Source organism: Gigantopelta aegis, chromosome 2 (assembly GCF_016097555.1).
Source record: "Gigantopelta aegis isolate Gae_Host chromosome 2, Gae_host_genome, whole genome shotgun sequence".
NCBI classification, from domain to species: domain Eukaryota; kingdom Metazoa; phylum Mollusca; class Gastropoda; order Neomphalida; family Peltospiridae; genus Gigantopelta; species Gigantopelta aegis.
Window position 1 is genome coordinate 15,003,570 of NC_054700.1, and position 24,118 is coordinate 15,027,687.

Sequence of the window (24,118 nt, forward strand, 5' to 3'; positions counted from 1 at the left end):
TTGAGCCTTGCGGAGCACTCACTCAGGGTTTGGAGTCGGTATCTGGATTAAAAATCCCATGCCTCGACTGGGATCCGAACCCAGTACCTACCAGCCTGTAGACCGATGGCCTGCCACGACGCCACCGAGGCCGGTTTGGGGCGGGGTGTAGGTCCGTGAACAAACCCACAGGGGTGGTGGGTCTTCGTCCTAACCAGGGGGCGGAGTGTAAGTTCGGGAACAAACCCACAGGGGTGGTGGGTCTTCGTCCTAACCAGGGGGTGGAGTGTAAGTCCGGGAACAAACCCACAGGGGTGGTGGGTCTTCGTCCTAACCAGGGGGTGGAGTGTAAGTCCGGGAACAAACCCACAGGGGTGGTGGGTCTTCGTCCTAACCAGGGGGCGGAGTGTAAGTCCGGGAACAAACCCACAGGGGTGGTGGGTCTTCGTCCTAACCAGGGGGCGGAGTGTAAGTCCGGGAACAAACCCACAGGGGTGGTGGATCTTCGTCCTAACCAGGGGGCGGGTGTAGGTCCGGGAACAAACCCACAGGGGTGTAGGTTCTTCGTCCTAACCAGGGGGCCCGAAACAAACCTACAGGGGTGGTAGGACTTCGTCCTAACCAGGGGGCGGGATGTAGATCCTGGAACAAACTCGTAACCAGTTCTAAACGGCTGATATGTAAAACATTTTGGCCTGTGCTATCCTGTCTCTGGTTATGAGGCTACAACAGACATTGTGTTGCTAAACGATAACGAAATTAAAAGTCAAACGCGCCAGCTTGAGCCTAGACCTCAGATATCTTGTCCGGTTTTTTTTTTCGAGAACAAAAGCTAATGCCTACTGAGAGAGATATCAGCTCGATCTGTTTTGAAGCCGGTGAAAAAGGACCTACATTATTTTAGGAACCTTAGTCCTATCCGGACTTCCATAACGGGTTTGTTTTTAAGTAGTTCTTTTCCCCAGGACTGGTATTCCAAGCGAACTTTAATTCCTTTTACACCGGTACACCGGGATACCAACTCGACGCTTACGAGCGGTTTAAATCTAAAGGCTCAACCACGACACCATAAAGTCTGGTGTTCTATTTTAAAGGGACATTCCTGAGTTTGCTGCATTGTAAGATGTTCCCGACTAATAAAATATTTCTACGATTAAACTTACATATTAAATATATTTTCTTGTTTAGAATATCAGTGTCTGTATATTCAATGTGTTTCTGGTCGTCTTAATATTTGTAAGAAGCCCAAACTGGATTTTGTCTTCATATAATTTCGTACGTACGAAAACATAATATTTTAGGAAATAAAATGAAATTTAACCTAGTACAAATATTAGAACGATCAGAAACACGTTTGATATACAGCCAGTAATATTTTATGCAGAAAATATATTTGATATGTAATTACAATCGTTAAAAAGTCTCTGTCGATAACATCTTAAAAATTGCAGCAAACTCAGGAATGCCCCTTTAAATGCGTATTACTCTAATCCCACCCAATGGTAGCTTTCAGAGGTATAAAGTACTGTTTTGTTCAGGTTCTGGCGGAGTTAAAAAAACCCACCCTGAATTATCTGACCACTGGAGTGCAGCAAGCCTCGAAAGTGATTATGTCGATTTTATGAAGAAAAAATCAAAGGCCATCAAGATTTATTTCACCACTCGGCTCTTTCCCCTTCGATTTGTTGCTTTATTTCTTTAATGAAAGAGGCATTATCGAATTTCGTTTCATTGTGCTGGCACTTGATTCGGTCAATAACCACTGAATAACTGAATTTTAGAGTACCTTGTCATTATTTATTTATTATTGTTGCATTCTCATTATTTTACAATGTCTATCACTTTTAATTAACAGACATTGCGACTTGTTTGTATGCGTTTGTTTGTTTGTTTGTTTGGTGGTTGTTGTTTTTTTTTTTTGTTTTTTTTTGGGGGGGGGTGGGGGTTGTTATTGGGTTGTTGTTGTGGGTGTTTTTTTGGGGGGGGGGTTGGTGTGGGGGGAGAGGGGTTCCAATATAGTTCCAACAGAGGTTACATAATAATATGGAACAATCAACGTCTTGTTTCCATGGCAATAATATACTACTGATACTCCTTCATGCCTCGGTGTAGTGTCTAAAAAAAGAGAAAGAAATGTTTTATTTAACGACGCACTCAACACATTTTATTTACTGTTATATGGCGTCAGACATATGGTTAATGACAGAATATTAAGAGAGGAAACCCGCTGTCGCCACTTCATAGGCTACTCTTTTGCGATAAGCAGCAAGGGTTCTTTTATATGCACCATCACACAGACAGGGTAGTACATACTACGACCTTTGATGTACCAGTCGTGGTGCACTGGCTGGGACGACAAATAGCCCAATGGGACCACCAACGAAGATCGATCCTAGACCGACTGCGCATCGAGCGAGCGCTTTACCACTGGGCTACGTCCCGCCCCGTGTAGTGACTAGACCAATGGCTCAAAACTGGTAGGTCATCCCAATACTGTCCCACACACACAGAGTGGGTCTTTACTAGCAACCACACCGACTTATCTCTCAGAAACCTATCGACTGGTATATCAAAAGCCGTGGTATGTGATATCCTGTCTGTGGAAAGGTGCAGATAAAAGACGCTTTGCTACTATGGAAAAAATGTAGCGGGTTTCCTCTCTAAGACTATATGTCTGAATTACCAAATGTTTGACATCCAACAGACGATGATTAATAAATCAATGTGCTCCAGTGGTGTCGTTAAACAAAATAAATTTCCCTTAGAAACCTCTAACCACTAACCGTTAAACTACTATCTTGAACAGACTGCCCAATGGTCGTTTCGGTGCATTCTGACCCCACTAACGTGCACAAAATAATGTTGAAAAGTAACAGTTACACAGTATCGTGTTTGTAATGAAAACATGATATATCAATTATCCAGTTACAAAAGCTTTGACTAAATATTTTCCCAGATTACGAAGCATTTTTATGTTTGAGCAATTAATAATACTTAGTGTTTCTACCAAGATATTCCTGGTTATCAAATGTATATCTTAGGTCCAATTCATATAATAATTTCCTAATAGATATTTTTAACTCACTATACATTATATGAAGAAAAAAGGTTTTTAGTACAAATCAATTTTAACCAGTATTTAATCATACGATAATTACGTTCGTAAAGCAATGGGTATGTTCCTAATTCAAATTATATAATAATAATATTAGTTGTAGATCCTTTGACCTTTAAAAAATTTTTTCAAAGAAATCTATCGTAGACGTATTTTCTCAATTATCTCTGCTTTCGAAAATCCACATATATCACAACCATAAAACAATACACTACTAGATACACATGTATCAAATAATGACACTAATAGGCTGTAATTCAAAAACAGTCTTAATAAAAAATAAATCATGGAAAAGGATTTAGATATTGTTGAAAGGAGTGGGATTTAGATATTGTTGAAAGGAGTAGGATTTAGATATTGTTGAAAGGAGTGGGATGTAAAATTCACAATCAGTATTTACCAAACAATCATCATTTTGAATGTTGGTAATTAGGTATTAGGACCACCCCAGTATTAAGACCAATTTTAATAAGCCCTGTGACCTGACCTAACTGCACTGGAGCATGTACCCGTTTTGTTAAAACTTAAAGGCATTTTGTCACAGACCACTGACCTATTTAATGGTCTAATAAAGTATTACCTGAACAAAAATAATTTGATTTGTCAATAAATGTACTTTATTCAGCCATCTTCATAACTACCATACTCCACTTATTAATGATATTTTGTAAAAAATATTTGAATTATGGCAATGGTCCATAATTAAAAAACTAAAATTGCCGAGAGCGTTCACATGGATTCCACTCCATCATGGTTCAGTTACGGTGATGTGATAGCTAGATTTGGTTTCCAACAATTAATGTAATTTTTATTTATTATCCATTTTAAAAGAAATAAGGTCCTTAAATCCGTGACAGTATGCCTTTAAGTAAAACAATAACTTTATATTCTGCCTGGGACAGGTCAGTACATGTATATATTTTATGACCGCGATGACAAGTTCAACCGTGGACAAAACATAGTGGTCATTGTAATTGTGTGGCCGTTATAGCAGGTTCAACCATTCATTTTGTTCACAAAATAGTGGCCGATGACCGCAAACAACATGTCGCTGTTATATACAGGTAAAATAAAGAAGGAAATGCATTACGCGGGATCTATGGTGGCTGTTATCGACAGATATCAGTTATATACAGGTGGCCGTATATATATTATATATATATTAAATCTAGTGCTCCTTTCATTAACTCGTGACAGTATACTACTGTATTATTAGTATTATTACTAAAAAACATTGTGCATTGAAGATGATCTGTATGGATTTATGGATTGTCTCCCGTTGTCGGAAGTAGTGTAATTGCTGGTCTGCAGGCCAGTGACCAGGCCAGTGACCAGTCTCAATCACACCGCACCACACACTGGTCATTGGTCTGTCGTCCGTCCATTACACCAGGTCGCGTCGGAAAAACAACAGCAGGTTATTTTACCGGGAAGGAAGGAAAGAAATATTTTATTTAACGACGCACTCAACACATTACATTTACGGTTATATGGCATGAGACATATGGTTAAGGGCCACACAGATATTGAGAGAGGAAACCCGCTGTCGCCACTTCATGGGCTACTCTTTTCGATTAGCAGCAAGGGATCTTTTATATGCACCATCCCACAGACAGGGTAGTACATACCACGGCCTTTGATATACCAGTTGTGGTGCACTGGCATTTTACTAGGAAGACGTAAGAGACGAATGAATTCAAAGAGAGATAATATATACATTGCAGGGGTCATCAAAATAAATGCACCGCCGAAACTGTCTGAAACGGTCTGAAACGTAGACTATATCTTGACCACAATAATACAAGGGTGCTGTTTTAATATGCCAGAAAGTCTTCGAGACAAAATCAGGTCCGTGTGAACGATATATGAAGTTGAAGGGGAGAGGGAAGAGGGCGTGTATATTATAGTAGTACAAACAAATGAAATGTTTTTGAATCCAAATGAGTTGGGGATAGGGTCTCGTGAATTAGCTCTGAGGGAAGGGAGAACTCGAGAATGGATGTCAGTAATGTGACACTGAATGTCAGTAACGTGACACTGAATGTCAGTAACGTGACACTGAATGTCAGCAATGTAACGCTGAATGTCAGTAATGTGACACTGGATGTCAGTAATGTGACACTGGATGTCAGTAATGTGACATTGGATGTCAATAATGTGACACTGAATGTCAGAATGTGAGATTGGATGTCACTAATGTGAGATTGGATGTCAGTAATGTGACATTGAATGTCAGAATGTGAGATTGGATGTTAGTCATATGAGATTGGATGTCAATAATGTGATATTGGATGTCAGTAATGTGATATTGGATGTCAGTAATGTGATACGGTACTGGATGTCAGTAATGTGATACGGTACTGGATGTCAGTAATGTGAGATAGGATGTCAGTAATGTGATACTGAATGTCAATAATGTGATATTGGATGTCAGTAATGTGATACGGTACTGGATGTCAGTAATGTGAGATAGGATGTCAGTAATGTGATACTGGATGTCAATAATGTGATATTGGATGTCAGTAATGTGAGACTGGATGTCAGTAATGTGATATTGGATGTCAGTAACACGGTTAACCTCCAGATACTATGGCTGAGGGTTTTGGCGACAGTCATTCTTTCTTTTTTGTTATGATCCATTATTTCTTTCCATTCTTAAAACAATCTAATAAACCCAACGGAAAATGTCATTTCCTAATCGGGGAGGTTGGCAAAGAGGGGACATTTGTTTGAAAAAAGAAAAGAAAAGAAAAGAAAAAGAATGAACGCAGATATAAAATAAATAATTATCTTCCGCCGATCTAGACTGAAGTTTACCAATTTAGGAATTTGACATTGTCAAGTGGAAATTAGTATCACGATGCACCATGTACTGTATTTCTCGCCGCCAATTGATCAGTAAAGTAAAGTTTGTTTTATTTAACGACGCCACTAGAGCACATTGATTTTTTTTTATCTTATCATCGGCTATTGGACGTCAAACATATGGTCATTCTGACACTGTTTTTTTTTTAGAGGAAACCAGCTGTCACCACATAGGCTAATCTTTTATTTGCACTTCCCACCCAATCGATCAAACCAAGACACTGTCTCCAGCTTCAGGTATATCAAAAGCCGTGGTATTCCTGCCTGTGGAAAAATACATATAAAAGATCATTTGCTACTAATGGAAATATGTTGCGGGTTTCCTCTCTAAGACTGCTAGTATATGTCAAAATACCAAATAACAGGTGATTAATAAATCAATGTGCTCTGGTGGTGTCGCTAAACAAAACAAACTTTATGTTAATTAATTTGTCTCCAGCTGCTGTAGACACAAGATTGAACGGGATGCACAGAAATTATATATATATATATATATATATATATATATATATACTGAACAAAATAAGAAACTTCCGCTAACTTTGCTTGAACATAACTTGATGAAAACAAACCGGGGGAATAATTGTTATACATGCGTTTAAAGAGTGTTCCATGATGCATCGTTTGGTGCAAAAATCATGGCCATAGGTTAACAGAAACTGGGAGAAATTTTGACCAAGTGTGGTAGGGGTTAAAAACAACAACACCCACTTAATAACGGGTATGACCACCCCTTGAACTGACCACTGCAGTGCATCGCAGGCGCATAGAATTGACTAAAGTGTTGATTTCTGCCTGTGGAATATTGTTCCATTTCTGAATGAGCGCTTGACGAAGTTCGTTGACGTTAGCGGGTGGGTTGGGACGACGCCTCAATCGTCTGTCCAGACTATCCCAGACATGCTCGATGGGGTTGAGATCAGGACTTTTAGCGGGCCAGTCATCAATGAAATCAATGTTATTTGTCCTAAGAAAATTTACAGTGTCTCTAGCTGTATAAGAGGTGGCATTATCATGCTGAAAAATCGAGATGTTGGCGTTGTTATAGAACAGAGGAATGACGTGATGAGCGAGAATGTCATCGCGGTAACGTTGAGCATTTAAATTAAATTGCCATCAATGACGACTAGTGGTGAACGATAACCATGGGCAATGGCTGCCCAGACCATGACACAACCCCCACCCCCGAAACGATCTCGTTCAAGAACACAACAGTCAGCATAGCGTTCATTTCTCCTACGGTAGACGCGCACCCTGCCATCACCACGTTGTAAAGAAAATCTGGATTCATCCGAAAAAAGAACGGTATTCCAGCGTCGCCGTATCCAACGAGTGTGTACACGTGCCCAATTAAGACGATTTAGACGATGACGTTGCGTTAAAACGCATCGGACGTAAGAACGTCGTGCATGTAAACCGTTCTCCCGCAGACGATTACGAACAGTTTGCCCACTGATTCGGTTATTATGAAGAACCGGTGTGTTAGCAGCAGTAGCAGTGGCAGTTTGGAATCGATTGCGCAAATGCATGTTCATGATATAGCGGTATTGAACACGTGGACGTCCACGAGGTGGCAAGACGTTGGTGCTTCCTGTCGTTCGAAATCTTACGCGAAGATTTCGTATCGCTCGACTAGAACTCCCAACATGCCTTGCAACGTCTTCTGTCGACATGCCAGCATCAAGCATGCCAATCGCCCGTTCGCGTAAATTATTGGGTATTCTTGGCATACTAAAAATGCTGCAATGTAAAAAACCATATTTTTTTTACAAATTTTGAAGCGTTTTCGTTCACTTGACAACAATGTCAGTAAGACAAGTAAAACAAATTGACCGAATACTACACGGGACATGTCAAACCATGCATGCACGTGCAAACTGAATTTCACGTTGTCGACGATTAACAGTGCAAAAATAATCGATAAAATTCATGAATCCTGATAATACAGCTCAAGGCTAATACTACCTATATAATTTCATTACACAATGAATTCTTTAACACAACAAATACTATATGTACGGGGTTTTTTTTATCAGTAAATCGCAAATTCAAACAATAAAAATGACTAACAACAAAACAGTAACAACTGTACGATCAACAGAATGAAAAACATTGACAGAAATAATGTTCCACAGTGATTATAGTCCAGCAGTGAAATGCTGTATTTTGGGTGAACGTGGAAATTTAGTTCCCACAAAGTTTTTTTGCTGTTCTTATATCTTTGGAGGGTGCTGATCAAGAATCTGAATGATGCCACCCTGGCACCCTTGAGCGTTTTGCATAATATGCAAATTAAAGCGGCCATTACCGAAATTTCATTTTTGGGCCCTAACTCACTTATTATACAAGATAAACGAACAAATATGGTGTCTACACCTAGGTTTTCAGGGTCTCTGATTCAGATTAGGCCATTGCCAAAATTATCCAACAATTTGCATATGCATAATTATGCAAATGAGGTGTCGTCATTGCCAAAAATGCTATTATTGTCAAATCCTACCGTATAATTGATAAAAGATACAATATGACTATGTCTGCATCTGTATGCTTTGTGGGTGAAATTAACTTGTTTATGCACAAATATTTTGTCAGAATTGTATTTGATATAATGATTGGTCACATTAAATGGATCTAATTTTATTTGATTCTATGGCGAGTGTTATGGTAGAAATGACCTTTAATCGTGAAAACAACAAATAATAACACCAAATGATACTGAAAATTTAATAAATTGATTTACAGTAAACACAGTAAAAATACAATTACAATGTCAGTAATTACAGAGAAACTAAGTTTAAACAATAATAATCAGATGGTAAAAGTCTTACTAAATAAAAGTCTTACTTAATAAAAAAAAAAATAAAAAAATAAAAAAAGTAAAAAAAAAAAAAAGTAAAAAAAAAATAAAAAATAAAAAAAAAAATAAAAAAAAAAGTCTTACTAATAGCCTCTCTAGAAAGTCCAGAAATTATTTCTCTTCAGTCTTCAATTTTCAGTATACACTTGAATAGTGTTAACTGGTAATGGTGTTGCTAACCTTTTAGTGTTCCGTAGCAAAGCCTCGGGGCTGTTGCGCTTAGTCCCGGAAGAAGATGATGATGACATATACTTTTCATTGGAGAAAGTAGCACGCTGCATTATCTCTGAATCCAAGCAACTTGCTTCAGAGAAAAACACATATCGAACAGGTATAGATACAGATTGTGCACTTGAATGTGTTAGTCCAACAATGCTAACACTCCTAATGAAGTTGTCTAAAAAGCTGAATCATACTGCACCTGCTGCTCTCATTGGAAATATTGTGAATAGTGTCATAAACAACTGTCACACAACCCTTCAAATAGCACTAGGTCTTGTGCTTGGTAAAAAGTCGCTGATAGAGCAATTCTATGACTTCTCTGTGGCTTGTTCATATGATGAGGTACTTCGTTATAAAGGTTCAGCTGCTACAGCAGCATTCAAAAACTTAAACTTGATGGGCATTCCAACTGAAAGTGATGGACTTATTTAAGTTGTTTCACACAACTTTGATGCAAATATATCATCGCAAAATGGACTTGTGAGCACACATGCACTTGCGATGTTACTGACAGTTGTTGATGATGATAGAAATAGTGGGACAAAACAAATTGAAACATTTCCTCGCCTTAAAGCAGAGGAGATAATGGATGGACAGAAGGAAGACAGTCCAGTCCAGCGATATAATGGGCAAAAAAAAACACCCAGTCATGCCAGAAAGTGAATCTAAGCGCAGTGTCTTGCCATTGCGTGTATTAGCTCAACAAGCTATAACTCTCAACCGAGCGAAATGTTTGGATTTTTGATTTTCTGAAAAAAGTTACATCTGATGAGGACACTCCTGAATTCAATGGTTTTAACACAGCACGGTCAAGGGAACAGGGCTAAGGTGTGCAACCAGCTACCAAAGCAGTGTACCGTCCTTTAATTGATATGAATCCGGCCGACCCAGATACTATGTTAACTGCAATGGTTGAGGCCCAGAAACTTACCAATGCTTGTGGACAAGTGGTCACGGTTTTCACCAACGATCAGCAATTGTACCAGGTTATCGTAGGCATTAAGTGGGTCTACCAGGACAGATTCTTACATTTCATTCCTAGACTAGGTGGTATGCATCTCCTCATGAGTTTCGTTGGATGTGTAGGAGTCTTGATGGCCAATCTTGATGATGTTATGAAATCAGGTTTTGGTGGGGTGCAAAATATGCTCTCAGGGAAAAAGTTCCCCCAGAATGTTAGGGCACCACGTATTGTCACTGAAGAAGTTTTGTCCACAGTTCTTGATAAACTTGAATGCTATGATGATCTGCTGATTTCACTGGATTCTTTGTCTGAACAGAGTAAGACAACAAGACTGTGGGTTGACTGTCTGATCAAGCCGGTACTTCTCATGGTGATGTTCGTTCGGGCAGAGCGTGAGGCTGATTGTGGGTTGACTGTCTGATCAAGCCGGTACTTCTCATGATGATGTTCGTTCGGGCAGAGTGTGAGGGTGATTGGCCTCTGCATCTCTGGGCAGTTAAAGACATGCTGCCTTACTTCTTTGCAGCTGGTCATTACAATTATGCTCGGTATGGACTATACTATCTCAGATCTATGGAAAAACTTCCTGAAGACATTCTACAAAAATTCAAGAAAGGGGAACACGTAATGCGCCACAAGCCAGGCATATGGAATGGGATTTGGTCAGACATGTATATTGAGACTACTTTCATGCGATATGGACATGGACCATAGGGCATCATAGGCATTACACTGAAGCCATCAGCTTTGAAATGCTGTGCTCTCAGCATGCATATCTGCTGCAGAGTTGTAAATGATGTCGCGAACATGACTCAAAGACAGACGCAGGCAGAGGTATCGACACACAAAGAGGAGAAGCCAGCCAGAATAAGGTCTGACAAACAGGACAGGCAGAACATCCGAAGCAAACTCCAGATGTGCACTGATCCACTTGATCCTACTGACCACCCAGAAGAAATAATTAACATCGTCACCGGTAGAATTGCCCCACCCTCTGTCAATGTCGATAAGTCTGTGGAAATAGGGAATGCCCAGTTGGCATTGTTTGAAAAAACCTGGCCTGCCGGTTTCAACACACCAATTCCTAAGCAAGTCGTAACACTGGAAGTTTCCAAAACATCTGTGCGAGTAGGAGACAAAGATATATATGACGTCAGTCTAATTTATTCCCGAGTGCTAGGACTGCACCAGTCACGTAACATAGATTTAACAAAAGTGCTGAAGCATGAACTGGCTCCTGTACCTCCTTCCATGTTCAAGGAAAATGGAGAAATGCGAATTGCAACAACCAAGTCGGACTTAAAGAAAAAACTACAAGCCGGTGTCTCTGCTCGTTTAACAGAGAAAGTAGATGCTACAGTCATTGATGGGTGTGCAATTTTGCGAACTGTGCATTGGCCGGAGAAAGGGACAGTAAAAGATTACGTCAACAACTTCCTTGGGTATGTCATGGATAAGGCAGCACTTTCAGATGTCTAACTCACCTTTGACAGGTACTATGACTATAGCATAAAAAGTGTGACACGCGGAGCTAGAACGGGCAAACATGCGAGCCGTCGACATCGGCTGAATCTGTCAAGTCCTTTACCACCACGAAAGGTAGTATTGACAGTCAATGAAAACAAGATTCAGCTGATAGACATTATCTGTGAGCAATTGATAGAAAAAGCACTGGCTAATGGCGAATCAACAAAGCAGAGGTTCATTATATCAGGTCGCGAACCAATTCCAGTTGAACTGTTCAGTGGACATCAGAGGAAACGAGATAATCTCAGAACAACCCATGAGGAAGCAGATGTCACAATGGTGTACCAGGTGTTAAACTTAGCCAACAATGGCGTGAGGAGCATCAAAGTCATCAGTGATGACACTGACGTTTTTGTTCTTCTAATGCATTTTTGCAATCAACAGGATCTGAGCTGTAATATAACAATGGAAGGTACAAGTTCTGAGAGGGCCTTAATTGATATACAAGCATCTGTGAAGAACAGTATAAACATAGTGCCACATCTTTTGGTTTCACATGGTCTCACTGGCTGTGACACTGTAGCAAAGCTGCACGGAATCGAAAAAGGGACTGTTGTAAAAAAGCTGAAAGAAGGGTACACTTTTAACCATTTAGGAAACCTTGATTCGTCATTGGAGGATGCTGTAGTGGAAGCAACAGAGTTCATTGGCGTATGCTATGGCAGTAAAACGAAAGGTGATCTATCAGAAATTCGAGTGGAAATGTGGTCTAAGAAAATGGGAAAGAAAAACATAACTGCAGCACGATAACTAAAATCTATACCGCCAACCAATGAGGCATTCAAGGAAAATGTTCCCCGCACACATATTCAAGTAGCAGTATGGAAGTCAGCCCCATAACCAGATCCCCCATCATTTGACTCCACAAAATACGGATGGTTACGTGATGAAACCACAAAAACTCTTACTCCTAAAACACTTCCATCAGATGTTACCCTTGCGCCACCTGAAGTCCTAGAGTTGCTTCGCTGTGGCTGTGCCACTGATGAACCGTGTAGTTCTCTGAGATGTGGGTGTGGATCAGGGCACTTACCATGCACATTCTTCTGTACCTGTCGTGGAGGAACACAATGCCAAAATCCATACAATACGCAGAAAGGAACAGAAACAGAAGAAGAAGATGATGATGATGAAAATATTGACTTGATGTGAAACATGGATTAACTGTTCAATGTGTTGAAGATATACAGGGTCAGTATCACAGCGGATAGTGTAAATAATGCATTTCCAAAAATAGCAATCCCTGATTTGTAGAATCTGCCTAATTTTGCTTATGGTGCCACTTTAGCACTGACCTGATTCAAAATACTGACCCTGATAAGCTAGGCAGGCACATAGTTACAAATAATGACAATTCCAATAACTGGTGCAATTTTCTTAGTTTAGGCATACGTACAATTTTCAGTTATGACAGTGCTCATTTGTATAATTAAGCATATGCAAATCTTGGGACCACTTTGTCAAATGGCAATGGCAGAATCTGACTCTAGAGCCCTGATAACCTTGGTATAAGTATACTTTGTCTACTTATATCATCTACCATAAAATTGATTTTGGTATAAAAGCATTTTTGTTAATGACTGCCCCTCATTTGTATAATTATTCATATGCAAATTATTGGATCATTTCGGCAATGACCTAATCTGAATCAGAGACCCTGAAAACATTGGTGTAGACACCACATTTGTTCGTTTATCTTGTATAATAAGTGAATTAGGAACCAGAAATGAAATTTCGGTAATGGCCACCTTAATTTGCATATTACGCAAAACGCTCAAGGGTGCCAGGGTGGCATCATCCAGATTCTTAATCAGCACCTTCCAAAGATATAAGAACAGTAAAAAAAACTTTGTGGGAACTAAATTTCCAGGTTATACTGCTCTACTGGACTATTAATGGACTTCGTTGAAATTGTCAAAATCGAGAATGACACCTCACGCACGTGTACAGGGCAACTGCGTGATGCATGTGCAAACTATGGAATGTGTTTCGGTGTGTTGATAAACAGACCTGAATGTTCTTTACTAGGATATCTGTGGTCAAAACGTATGTTCGTTCTAATAGTTGATATTAACATTAATATTTCAGGTTCCCCTACTGTTTTTTAAGAGTATATAATTATATGACATAAACATGACACTGTAGTAAGACCTATTCATATTCTTCTTATCTTTGTTTAATACCCAATAGCCGATGTGTATTTTTGTGCTCGTTAAACAATCATTCATTCATTCATTCATTCATTCATTCATTCATTCATTCCATATAGTAAGATAGAAACTTGGTACACTTGTTATTCAACACAGTTTTAAAGGTTATCCATCAGAGATGCATAATGGCGGTCGCCCGAAGAAATTCATTTTTGTTTTGTAATTCAATGATGGTATATTTGCCTACACGCACATAAGAAGAACGTTAAAACCAAATATTTTTCTTTAATAATAGAAATTTTTTACAGGGTGATGGAAAACAAACGCATGGCGTCAAAATTATCACATACACGATCCGTAATTGTTTGACAGTAATTATCTTGCAGCTGTTTTCATTTAAATATGACGCCAATTTTTCTGTGTTTTTTTTTGGGGGGGGGGGGTTACACAAGATTTTTAGGGAAGCCATTGTGATTTTATTATTACCCAGAATACTTGGGGAAGTCATAAATAGCACAGTACAATTCCAATATTCCCAAATTAATTATGCAAAGAGCATCGTGTTGGATCGATTGGTTTGTAGATATGTGTGTTATTAAAATGGCGCAATGTGGCACTGATATGCTCTAGGACCGGCCTCGGTGGCGTCGTGGCAGGCCATCGGTCTACAGGCTGGTAGGTACTGGGTTCGGATCCCAGTCGAGGCATGGGATTTTTAATCCAGATACCGACTCCAAACACTGAGTGAGTGCTCCGCAAGGCTCAATGGGTAGGTGTAAACCACTTGCACCGACCAGTGATCCATAACTGGTTCAACAAAGGCCATGGTTTGTGCTATCCTGCCTGTGGGAAGCGCAAATAAAAGATCCCTTGCTGCTAATCGGAAGAGTAGCCCATGTAGTGGCGACAGCGGGTTTCCTCTCAAAATCTGTGTGGTCCTTAACCATATGTCTGACGCCATATAACCGTAAATAAAATGTGTTGAGTGCGTCGTTAAATAAAACATTTCTTTCTTTCTGATATGCTCTAGAGCGAACAGTTATGGAATGTACTACAAAATATTAATATGGGAATTGTGGTGGCTAAAATTCCTACACAACTGTTTATAAATCTTTCCAACAAATATGTGATGGAATTCTTGTTTCACACTATCTATACAATAAGTAAAAAAACGAAACTCCCATGGATAGCTCCTTGGTAAAGAATCTTGCTTGTTGCACGGTCAGTTTAGGATCGATCCCCGTCAATGGGCCCATTGGGCTATTAATCGTTCCAGCCAGTGCACCACGACTGGTATATCAAATACCGTGGTATGTGCTACCATATCTGTGGGATGGTGCATATAAAAGATCCCTTGTTACTAATATAAAAAATGTAGCGGTTTTCCCCACTAAGACTATATGTCAGAATTACCTAATGTTAGACATCCAATAGCCGATAATTAATAAATGAATGTGCTCTAGTGGTGTCGTTAAAGAAAACCAACTTTAACTTTAACCACCGTGGCGTTTTGGCCGTCTAGGTTGTCAAGTTGGGTATTAAGCCAATATTTCCGTGGGATTTTCTATCAATGTTTTGAATTCTTGTTTTTAAGCCGTAAAATTAAAAACAAATTTGCTATTTAATATTCCTTGATACCGTACAATGTTGAACAAACAAACGAAGAGTAAACACATGTACCTGTTTTACTTACTAACATCAAAGGGCCGACACAAGCTTTTTTTTAGTTCGGTGATCATCGATTCAGGTGAAATCTCACAACAGCATTCATTGTATGTACCGCGCGGGACATAGCCCAGTGGTAAAGCGTTCGATTGATGTGTGGTCGGTCTAGGATCGATCCCCGTCGTTGGGAGCGAGAGAAACTAAACATCGTCTAAGTGATATCGATCCATCGTATGCTGCTCAAATGAATCTGATTGCGTGGCCGGACATAATAAAAACACCTACGGAGCAAAACCGTCGCCATTTCCGGTGGGAACCGCAATAGGCGGGCGTATAGTTGCGTCCGTTTAATTACAAAAAAAAGAGAAGTGTTTTCATCCACTAATGACCGCAAACAAGACCAGACACGAGCTCATGCCACCTGCTATTATTTGCCGGCATGTTAATAGTTCAATCACGAATATAACTACTTAACTCAAGGGCAGTATGAGAATGCGTCATGTGTGAGTGGGAGGAAATGGTTGTGTTGGGTTGTTTTTCAAATACACGTGTACATAAGCGTATACGAGACGGGGGGTCGGGGAGGGGGTGGACTGTACCCCCTCCCCCTAGTGCTGGAACAAATCCTCAAATTCGGGTTTCTACCTGTAGTGTGTGTATTAGCGATTAATATGTGAATTTTGTTTTACCAGGGATCTCGCAAATGATCGATGTAAAGGTATTGAACGTCAAACATAAGATTGTTGGTGTATTAGAACGCGAATCTTTGACTACCGTTTGGTAGGCAACCATTGCGCAGAATTTATGTAGATAGGTCTCTGACAGTTAGAGAGGTTTGATAACTTTCCAGATGTCCGTCTAGCTCTCTTTCCGTCAGAGTACTCGGGCTAGCAGTAATGCTAATATGAATAATTTTGTATCACAGATTCAGGCATTTTCGTTTAATTCAAGCAAAACCCAGCCTGCCCTCCGTACAAACGGTTACGGGACGATTCGTACCCATTTTGTTTCGTCCCTAGACGTTTCCGGTTTATAAACGATTCGTACCCAGTACAGTTAGGACACGTTTTATGTTGAAATTCACAAGGATAATGTTTGGTCTGTCTTAGTTGTTTATATATATAATATTAAAATATATAAACAGTCGAACAATGCACATATTTCCTATTTTTAACTTTTAACAACCGAGATTGAACCAAATTGTTATCGAGCAAATATATTTACATCTATAAAATGAAGGCTTAAGTAATATCTAAGTAATTAGCCTTTAAAAAAGCAAAACAAAGAATTCGGGCCCCACCATTTAAACATTGATACCGTGCAATTCAACATAAAACATGTCCTAAATGTAGGCTACTGGGTACGAATCGTCTATGGTATAAAACGGTAGTGTGTACGAAAAGTCCAAGCACAAAACAAAATGGGTACGAATCATCCCGTAACCGTACAAATATGGGAGCCCCTATGCCTATATATGCACGTGTACCGACTATTCAATGAATAAAATAAAATAATTGTTTTGTTTGTTTTGGTTGTTTTTTTTGTGTCATGTTTTAAAAATATTTTATTGTCCCCAGAATATAGAATGGCAGTGTCAGGGTTTTGGTGCCCTGAGCTCACTGTCTCACGATATTTTTTTTTATACTACATATGGTATATATATTTTTTATATACATACATATAAACGGCAAAATATATACACACGAATGGATATAATCAACACACCTTATGTATATTGTTGTTGATGATGTGTGGGGCGGGACGTAGCCCAGTGGTAAAGCGCTCGCTTGATGCGCGGTCGTTTTGGGATCGATCCCCGTCGGTGGGACCATTGTGTTATTTCTCGTTCAAGCCAGTGCACCACGACTAGTATATCAAAGGCCGTGGTATGTACTACCCTGTCTCTGGGATGGTGCATATAAAAGATCCCTTGCTACTAATCGAAAAAGAGTAGCCCATGAAGTGGCGACAACGGGTTTTCTCTCTCAATATAATTTTATGTGTGGTTCTTAACCATAATTCTGACGCCATATAACCGTACATAAAATGTGTTGAGTGCGTCGTTAAATAAAACATTGTTTTCTTTCTTTCCTCCTTTTCATCGTCATCAAATATGCTCTTTACGACTACTACAACACTTTTTTATTTTGTATATTTTCAGTACGTACTGAGCCTTAATCGAGAAATCGCCCTGTACGCCAATCTTGCGGTTGGTTTGGGCGCGTCGAATGACTCGGACAGACTGAGGGAGGAACTGCGGCACAGCAGACGTAGGGCGACAGATCTGGCGTACAGGACAAAGCGAAAACTCATCCCCTTAATTAGATAGTTAGTAGTAGTACATGTACTTGCCACTGATGATATTTACCTTTAAAACAAGGCACCAGCCTCGGTTAAGCTATCGGACATAAAGCTGGTAGAGGTACTGGGTTCGCAGCCCGGTATCGACTTCCACCCACCCTCTTCTCTCTCACTAACCACTAACCAACTGTTCTAAACAGACAGCCCAGATAGTGTGTGTGTGTGTGTGTGTGTGTGTGTGTGTGTGTGTGTGTGTGTGTGTCCAGGACAGCGTGCTTGAATCTTAATTGGATATAAGCACGGAAATAAGTTAAAATAAATAAAACAAGGCACCGGCCTCGGTGGTGTCGTGGTTAAGCCATCGGACATAAAACTGGTAGAGGTACTGGGTTGCAGCCAGGCAACTACTCCCACCCAGACGAGTTTTAACGACTCAATGGGTAGGTGTCAGACCACTACACCCTCCCCTCTCTCACTAACCACTAATCACTAACCCACTCTCCTGGACAGACAGTCCAGATAGTTGAGGTGTGTGTGTGTGTGTGTGTGTCCAGAACAGCATGCTTGAACATTAATTGGATATAAGCACGAAAATAAATTGAAATAAATAACACAAGGCATTAATCATTTATTTTATTTTATTAGTCCCTTGTCGGTCCAACGGGAAGGGACTATAGTCTATAGACAGAGCCGGTTTAAGAATCCGCAGGGCCTGTAGCACAAATAACAATTTTATTTTATTAGTCCCTTGTCGGTCCAACGGGAGGGGACTATAGTCTATAGACAGAGCCGGTTTAAGAATCCGCAGGGCCTGTAGCACAAATAACAATTTTATTTTATTAATCCCTTGTCGGTCCAACGGGAAGGGACTATAGTCTATAGACAGAGCCGGTTTAAGAATCCGCAGGGCCTGTAGCACAAATAACAATTTTTTTTTTAAACAGACTATATATTTTGCAACCCCCTTGGGGAGAGGGGGGAAATGACCGTGGGAATATAAATGTAGGCTACACATCACCGCATCACCCCCCCCACCCCCACCCCCCGTAGCACGTGCTACATGTGCTACTAGGATAAACCGGCTGTCTGTAGGTTTTGTCTCTGTCTTTCTGTGTGTCTGTCTGTCCCATATATAGTTTTTATGAAATGTTGTGTATAGTTACAGATCGAGTTCCACTTTCCTGGCGATTTAATTTTTTTGCAATGCCTCGAGATACTGAGCTGAAATTTGGTGAATAGCTTTATCATACATATGAAAGTCATAGAGTTATGGCTCTTGAACTTAGGAGATATGAATTTTAAAATTTTAAAATTTGTATTTTTTACAGTGCCTGAACATACTGAGGTGAAATTTTGTATATAGCTTTATTATGTACTGTTACAAATCAAGTTTAAAATTTATGGCGATTTATCCATTTTTCGCAGAGTTATGGCCTTTGAATTTAGGATACACGAAAACATGCTGTCTCGCGGTAGGGGACATGCATTGCTTTAGGTTGCATAGTACCAAAGAAGAGAGTTGCGTTTCAAAGTTGGAGGTGCACCGTGAAATATTTACGGAGTAAAAGCAGCTGTGGGTGTGATTGGTAGTAATATGTGACATTGATTATTTGTGTAAATACTATTATCCATTGACAATAAGTAAATACACTTTTATTTGTTATACAGTTGTTATGCAGTATATACTAGAGGTTGAAACTAATGCTGGGTACCCCCAGAAATGGAACTGCAATTTTCAGGAAAAACATTAATTAAATCTTTTAAATGGTATGTGACACCCCCCCCCCCCCCCCGCCCCCATTTTTTTGCAGGTAGATTAGATGTGAGGTGCCACACTTTTTTTTGCCGTACTTCCTGGGTGTGTTGATACGCTGCTTATATCAGTTTTATTAGTAAATGTCAACATTATCGGCAATAGGTATGGATTTGGTCTATTAGAACCTATAGCGGTACTCTCAGAGTGCTTGTTTTGTTTAGTGTCAATTTTCACGGACTGAAATTAGGGTCCGCGACTTTAATACATACAAATACACACGTGTGTTTGTGTTTCTGTATGTAGATCTGTGCAGATCTATATACGTGCGTGTGTGTAGTATAATGTATGTGTAGTAGTAACATGATGAACTATGTCCTCGATTTTGTTTGTTTTTGTTGTTTTGTTCCCTAAAGCACACTGTGTTCACGTGTTTGTTATATTATTTGTTTTTCAGCAAGATGCGACGACAAGAGGACGCCACGACGTTGACGAGGTTGTACATGCTGTACTCCGGCTGTCTCGAACTTCTCGAGTTACACCTCATAAAGAGCATGCACCTGTTGTCCGACTTCCCACTCCATACAGGTGATCTGTCCGTCTATCTGCCTGCCTATTGTACTCTGATTGTCTCGAACTGCTCGAGATCACCTCATAAAGAGCATGCACCTGTTGTCCGACTTCCCACTCCATATAGGTGATCTGTCCGTCTGTCTGTCTATTGTACTCTGGTTGTCTCGAACTGCTCGAGATACACCTCATAAAGAGCATGCACCTGTTGTCCGACTTCCCACTCCATACAGGTGATCTGTCTGTCTGTCTGTCTGTATATTTGGCTGCCTGTTGTACTCTGGCTGACTCGAACTGCTCAAATTATACCTCATATAGAGCATGCACCTGTTGTCTGACTTCCCACTCCATACAGGTGATCTGTCCGTCTGTCTGTCTGCCTATTGTACTCTGGATGCCTCGAACCTCTCGAGTTACACCCCATAAAGAGCATTCACCTGTTGTCCGACTCCCCACTCCATACAGGTTCCGACGCCATATAGCCATAAATAAAATGCGTTGTGTGCGTCGTTAAATAAAACATTTCCTTCCTTCCTTCCATACAGGTGATCTGTCTGTCTGTATCTTTGGCTGCCTAGTGTACTCTGGCTGTCTCGAACTGCTCGGGATACACCCCATATAGAGCATGCACTTGTTGTCCGACTGTCCGTCTGTCTGCCTATTGTACACTGGCTGTCTCGAACTTCTCGACACAGACAGACACATGACTATTGCCAGTGCTCACGTCTTACCGTATTGTTGATAAAATACACGTGCCACGTTTGACGGGGACCGCACACGAGAACACCTCCCAACTCTAAAGATTTTGTTTAATTTGTTTCACGACACCACTGGAGCACCTTCGTTTATTAATAATCGTCGACGAGATTTTCCCATTATTAATAAGTGATATTTTATGTGCACCAATTCACAGACAGGATAACACAAACCACGGCCTTTGATATACCTGTCATGGTGTCATGGTGCACTGGATGGAACGAGAAATAGCCCAAAGGGTCCTTATACGGGCATCTACCCTAAAATGATCACGCTTTCCGGCGAGCGATTGACCAGCGGCCTACGTCCCGCTCCTTATTTTATAACGCATCCGATGATACACCCAGGGCCGGGTTTATCAACGTAGCAATGAACTAACGAATCATTAACGACACACCGACACAAAAAAATACAGCTTAGCAGATGTAGTAGGCCTAGATGCCCCTCCTCCCCCACCCCCCCCCCCCCCACCCCGATGGCTACGGCCCTGCTACGGGACCCGCGATTTTAGGGGCCCCGCGGGTCGACTCTTTGTTATTTATTTATTTTATAATAATGAGTACTGTTGGCAAGGTTACTGTTATTGCTACGAAACCTGTGACCGATTATCGACACAATTTTCGTTTATTTGTGTCATTATTTCAGCTTATGGTAGTAGTGGTGGGGGAGAGGGCAAGAGTTCGTTTATTTCTGTCACTGTGTATTAAGTGTATGGTAGTGGGAATGGAGAAAGGGCGTGTGTAATATTCTACCATTTTGCTACGCGCCCCGCAGTTGCTTAATCTAGCACTGCATACCTGCCCCCACCCCCACCCAACCTCCTCCCTCGTCTAAAGCGCTACTGATCTCTTGGTCCACATATATTAATATCTTGTTTTAACAGTAAAACACGGCAATCAAAGCTAATGTCGCGTTCATTTAATCAAGTTAATTGTGAATTACGTTACGCTGTGTGTTTTAGCTAAAATTAGGACTTCGGTTTTATTTAATTCCGAAAAGAGCTTGATCGATTTTTTGGCACAACAATTTCTTGTTAATGTCATAATGGATTTTTATTATTAAATAGCAAGCACAAAAAAAAAAACCCCGTCATTGCAATAACTGAATTGACGCAGTGATTGAAAATGCGGGTATAAATGGACTTTTGAACAATTTGATCAAGACTTTGTTAGGCGCGGCAACGTGAAGTAAAATCAAATATTAACATATCTTTAATAACACAGTCAGAAAATAATTTCGCTGTTTTTAGAAGAGTAAGTCGGGGTGGGGGTCATACTGAGCGGTGGAGTCGTAACCCGGCTCATGGGTGGGGCGTAGCCCAGTGATAAAAGCGCTTGCTTGATGCACGGTCAGTCTAAGATCGATCCCCGTCGGTGGGCCCATTTCTCATTCCAGCCAGTGCACCACGACTGGTATATCAAAGTCCGTGGCATGTGATATCCTGTTTGTGGGATGGTGCATAAAAAAAAAAAAATCCCTTGCTGCTAATCGAAAACGAGTAGCTCATGAATTAAAGGGCGACAGCAGGTTTCCTCTCTCAGTATCTGTGTTGTCCTTAACCATATATGTCCGACGCCATATAACCGTAAATAAAATGTGTTGAGTGCGTCGTTACATAAAACATTACCTTCCTTCCTTCGTTACCCGGCTCAGACAAATACGAAAACATTCTCTCGTTTTAGATTAATAGTTCCCATTTATTTAGCTCGACAAGATTCTTCTGTGTATTACTGACCTCGGTGGTGTCGTGGTTAAGCCGTGATGCCCATCGGACATAAGGATGGCAGGTAATGGGTTCGCAGCCCGGTACTGGCTCCCACTCAGAGCTAGTTTTAACGAATGGATATAAGGGCATTATATCGACTTCTCTCTCACTAACCACTAACCCTCTGTCCTGTGCGTATTCCGGACAGTGTCCCTCAACCTTAATTGGATATAGGCACTGAAATAAGTATAAATTAATGAATGAATCTTTTTATTGTACCCCTATTTAATAATTTAGACTTGGTATAACACTGTAAAGAGTAAAGATTTGAAAATGACGACCAAACTTGTGTAATGCAAAATAAATTAGTACGGTCAACTCTGCGACGGACTACTCTATTCTTAGCTATAATTTTCACAGATCATTTGACCACACTTATCTGATAAAAATCACTGGAAGGCATTTTTATGAATAGTAACATCGAAATTTTCATCTTGCACTCGTCAACAAATAACGTCACCACAAGAAAGTACAGCGCAGGGGCCTATTTCACTAAACTCTCGCAACTTTGCGATCTCGCAGTACAATGCTAAAAGACTTGCAAAGAGGATGCTTTGTTGTCTAGCAGAGCCTAAGAGACCTTTGTCAATTAGGCCGGTCCGTTTCGCATAGATGCGTCGGGATTCTTCGTGTAGCGTTGGTACTGGTCATGTCTGGACTCGAGAATAATCAAATTAAAGCTCTGCGGCATCAGATTTAGGAAACAGGTGCATTTTAGACACTTTAGACACAGATTGCGACCATTTGGTTGTTGACGATTAAAACATTATATAGTTTACTTTCGCCTTCCCCTACATATCGATATCAAAAAGGAAAGGGCTGGAGGTGACTCGAGCTAGTTTCATGACACCTCACGACTTTTAAATGTATGTATTTAGTACGAGAGAAAACAAACTAGCATCGCATAAACAACTTTTAGCTATTAGCAGCAAGGTATCTGTTATTTCCTAGTTCCATTAGTTTACCCAGTCTGGGAGTGGCAGTCCTCTTTGTGACGGTGCAATGATGTTTTGTCCAGTGAAGGATCTCCTCGGTGACTATCCTTCTATAGACGAGGCACTAGATAGAGATTCATGGAATCATCCACTATTTTGCCAAATGCCGATTCAACTCTGCATTGTGAAGAGATATGGCCCTTGGTTCATTCTACGAAGCGATCTTAGCACTAAGATCACCTTAAGTGCATTAGATTGTTATGGCATTTAATGTGATTTTAGCACTAATATTGCTTCGTGGAACGGGGCCAAGGACGTATTACAGTTTTGTCGTTCAGATTACAATATGTTGAAATATCTCTTAAACAAACATTCCACATATACGCTAGAATGTCGTTAACTCAATTCTTCATCTTTTTTTATTATCTTTTTTTTTTAATATTTTTAATTTTATGATGTTTTTGTTTCTCTACAGATTCCAAGATATTGATAAACACTGGTATCAGTGACCCGGTGTCCGTGATCGCCTGTAAGCTGAGCGTGGCGTCAACGCAAACAGACTGTCTGCACGTGGAGACCGCTGTCCTAGAATCAGAGGCCATCAACAGACTCAGAAGGTGAATGATTGGTCCACGGCCACTTTAATGTAATTTACGAGATGGGATGGTAAGGTGGTAGCGAGTAGGAATTGAAA

The 24,118-nt window shown here is 40.3% G+C and overlaps 2 protein-coding genes across 2 annotated transcripts in view; one reads left to right on the forward strand and one right to left on the reverse strand.

The window, feature by feature from the left end:
- Positions 1-24,118, forward strand: part of LOC121381725 (regulator of G-protein signaling 9-binding protein-like) — a 69,866-nt gene that overhangs the window by 40,581 nt on the left and 5,167 nt on the right. The window contains exons 2-4 of the mRNA XM_041511075.1: positions 17,506-17,672; positions 19,856-19,986; positions 23,900-24,041. Of these exons, the coding sequence (XP_041367009.1) occupies positions 17,506-17,672; positions 19,856-19,986; positions 23,900-24,041 (440 nt within the window). The remainder of the gene's footprint in view (positions 1-17,505; positions 17,673-19,855; positions 19,987-23,899; positions 24,042-24,118) is intronic.
- Positions 1,763-24,118, reverse strand: part of LOC121381734 (calcium and integrin-binding family member 3-like) — a 48,711-nt gene continuing 26,355 nt past the window's right edge. Inside the window, exon 7 of the mRNA XM_041511092.1 lies at positions 1,763-2,094. Within this exon, the coding sequence (XP_041367026.1) occupies positions 2,076-2,094 (19 nt within the window). The 3' untranslated portion in view covers positions 1,763-2,075. The remainder of the gene's footprint in view (positions 2,095-24,118) is intronic.